We start from the raw sequence: 2,413 nt of genomic DNA, 5'->3' as shown, positions 1-2,413 counted from the left end.
GTACAACCCTGGCCTGGACGTGTGCCAGGGATGGGGCAGCCACAGCTTCTCTGGGCACCCTGTGCCAGCGCCTCAGCACCCTCACAGGGAAGAACTTCTCCCTAAGATCTCATCTGAATCTGGCCTATTTAAGTTTAAACCCATTTCCTGCCAATCCATAAAACCCCATTACCCTGCCCATCCTGTCCTGTGCAAGGTGCAAGTCTCAATGGAGTTACCTCTCCAGAGAGACCCAAAGGCCAGCGACACCTCTGCAGCATCCCTTCACTGAGACCCATAGCCAGGTCAAAACTGCCAAGCTGTGGGCCAAGCTGAGACACCCCAACACACATCCCCCACCCCAAGGGGGGATGCGCAGGTGGGATGGTGGTACCTGCGGTGGGAGGACCGCTGTGTGAGCAGTGTGCCCATGGTGTGTGCAGGGGCACGGCGCAGTGGTTTGGTGTCAGCAGTGACTGGGAGGGGAAGCGGCAGCAGTGGCAACGCAAGAGCTTACAGCACTGCAGCATGAGGTACGGCAAGCTGAAGCCTGCCTACCGCGACATGGAGCTGCCCAGCCAGGAGGTGCCCTCCTTCCAAGCCACCGAGTCACCCAAGCCCTCCAAGATGCCCAAGGTAGATGCTCGTGGTGTGGGGTCCAAGTCCTGGCCATGCTGTCCCATCGCTGACACCTCTGCCCTCCTCCAGATCGTGGACCCGCTGGCCAGGGGCCGTCCCTTCCGCCACCCCGATGAGACCGACCGTCCCCACACACCTCACCATGTCCTGCCCCCGCTCACCCCCGGTGTTGTCTCCTTGGCCTCCTTCAACAGCATCCGCTCGGGCTACAGCCGCCTGCCACGCAGGAAGAGAGAGTCCGTTGCCCACATGAGCTTCAAGGCAGCCGCAGCCCTTCTCCGCGTGAGTTTTGGGGACCTGGGGATATCATCATCTTCCTGACCTGGGTTTCAGCTCTGTCCCTCACACATCATCTTTGTTTTGTGGCTTTTTGCTTTGCATAGAGACCGCTGTCTCTCCAGGGTAGGTTTGAGGGGGGAGCTTGGTGGGGTTTAACCTGGGCTCTGCTTAAAAAGAGAAGTTCTGGTGGAAACTGGACATCCCTAGAAAAAAGCAGCTTCTGGGTTTCACTACTGAGGAGCCAAGAAGCTTCTCATGCAGCTCTCTAACCCCTGGGCAAGCCTTGGGAGCAGGTTTGTGGGACTGGGACCAAATGGGATTCAGAGTTCACTTGTCATGCTGACTAACATGGTCATGGTCCAGCACTGGCTCTGAGGAGCTAAAGGCAGCTCCTTGCTGCCTGCGCTTTCCACACTAGGGGATATGGTGGCCTGCTGGGGTTTCATCCTTGCCACTTGGCTTTGGGGAGGGGAGCTATAAGAAGCCCTTGGTGCTGCAAAAGCTGGGGGGGCTTCTGGTTGCTTACTCCCATTTGCTTCCTCTGCCAAAGGGACGTTCTGTCCTGGAGCCACTGGCTCCCAAGCAGAGGAACAACAAGAGGAGCTTCATGTACCCCAGCTTCATGGATGAGGACATGGTGGATGCTGCCGATACCCTGGACTCATCCTTCTTCAGTAAGGCAAGTGCTGTTCCCTGCTGGAGCAGGGAGGATCCTGGTCCCCCTGTATGGGGGCTGGATGTGGAGCAGGGCTCTGGTGGGCACCTCCAGTGCTTCACTCAGCACCTGGAACAGGGGCCTTGCTGGCCTCTGTGTCTGGCACTGCAGAGCCCAGGTCTTGGTGATGCTCCTTGGGGGTGGCAAGGAGTGATGCCACCACCATGGGCGTGTTTCACACCGTGTGACAGTTAGTTTTTCCTGCCTCCCCATGTTCTGGAGCCAGCCTGGCCTGGTGATGGGCGTGCTTGCTCAGGGGGGGGTTCCCACACATGCAAGAAAAAGTCTCCATCGTGCTTCCAGATGGACATACATGATGAGACGTACTCCATGCCCGATGATGTGTTTGAGTCGCCACCTCTATCGGCCACCTATTTACGGATGCACCCCGTGGGGGAGGATGCCAGGGTGTCCCCCGAGGTGGAGCAGCCCACCCTGTGAGTACCAGCTCCCCAATACCCTGCCACGGTCCAATGCCTGACCACACTTTGGGTGCAGCTTGAGGCTGTTTCCTCTTGTCCCATCAGTTGTTACCTGGGAGCAGAGACTGACCCCACCTCGCTACAACCTCCTGTCAGGCAGTTGTAGAGAGCGATAAGGTCCCCCCTGACCCTCTCCTTCTCCAGATTAAACCTCCCCAGGTCCCTCAGCCCTTCCTCATCACACTTGTGCTCCAGGCCCTCAATGTCTCTCTTGTAGTAAAGGGCCCAGAACTGATACAGGATTCGAGGTGCAGCCTCACCAGTGCCCAGTGCAGGGGGACAGTCACTGCCCTGGCCCTGCGGCCACACTGGCGCTGGT

At 58.3% G+C, this 2,413-nt stretch overlaps 1 protein-coding gene across 1 annotated transcript in view; it reads left to right on the top strand.

Annotated features, from left to right (window-relative positions):
- The window catches only part of LOC104404587 (inactive rhomboid protein 2-like), a gene marked incomplete at its 3' end in the record, with an annotated part of 4,135 nt that overhangs the window by 804 nt on the left and 918 nt on the right, over positions 1-2,413 (top strand). Inside the window, exons 3-6 of the mRNA XM_010013047.1 lie at positions 423-615; positions 688-900; positions 1,448-1,576; positions 1,916-2,049. Coding sequence (XP_010011349.1) covers positions 423-615; positions 688-900; positions 1,448-1,576; positions 1,916-2,049 — 669 coding nt within the window. The remainder of the gene's footprint in view (positions 1-422; positions 616-687; positions 901-1,447; positions 1,577-1,915; positions 2,050-2,413) is intronic.

This window comes from Nestor notabilis, unplaced genomic scaffold (assembly GCF_000696875.1).
Source record: "Nestor notabilis isolate BGI_N333 unplaced genomic scaffold, ASM69687v1 scaffold16944, whole genome shotgun sequence".
NCBI classification, from domain to species: domain Eukaryota; kingdom Metazoa; phylum Chordata; class Aves; order Psittaciformes; family Psittacidae; genus Nestor; species Nestor notabilis.
This window is presented reverse-complemented; position numbering and strand designations above follow the sequence as displayed.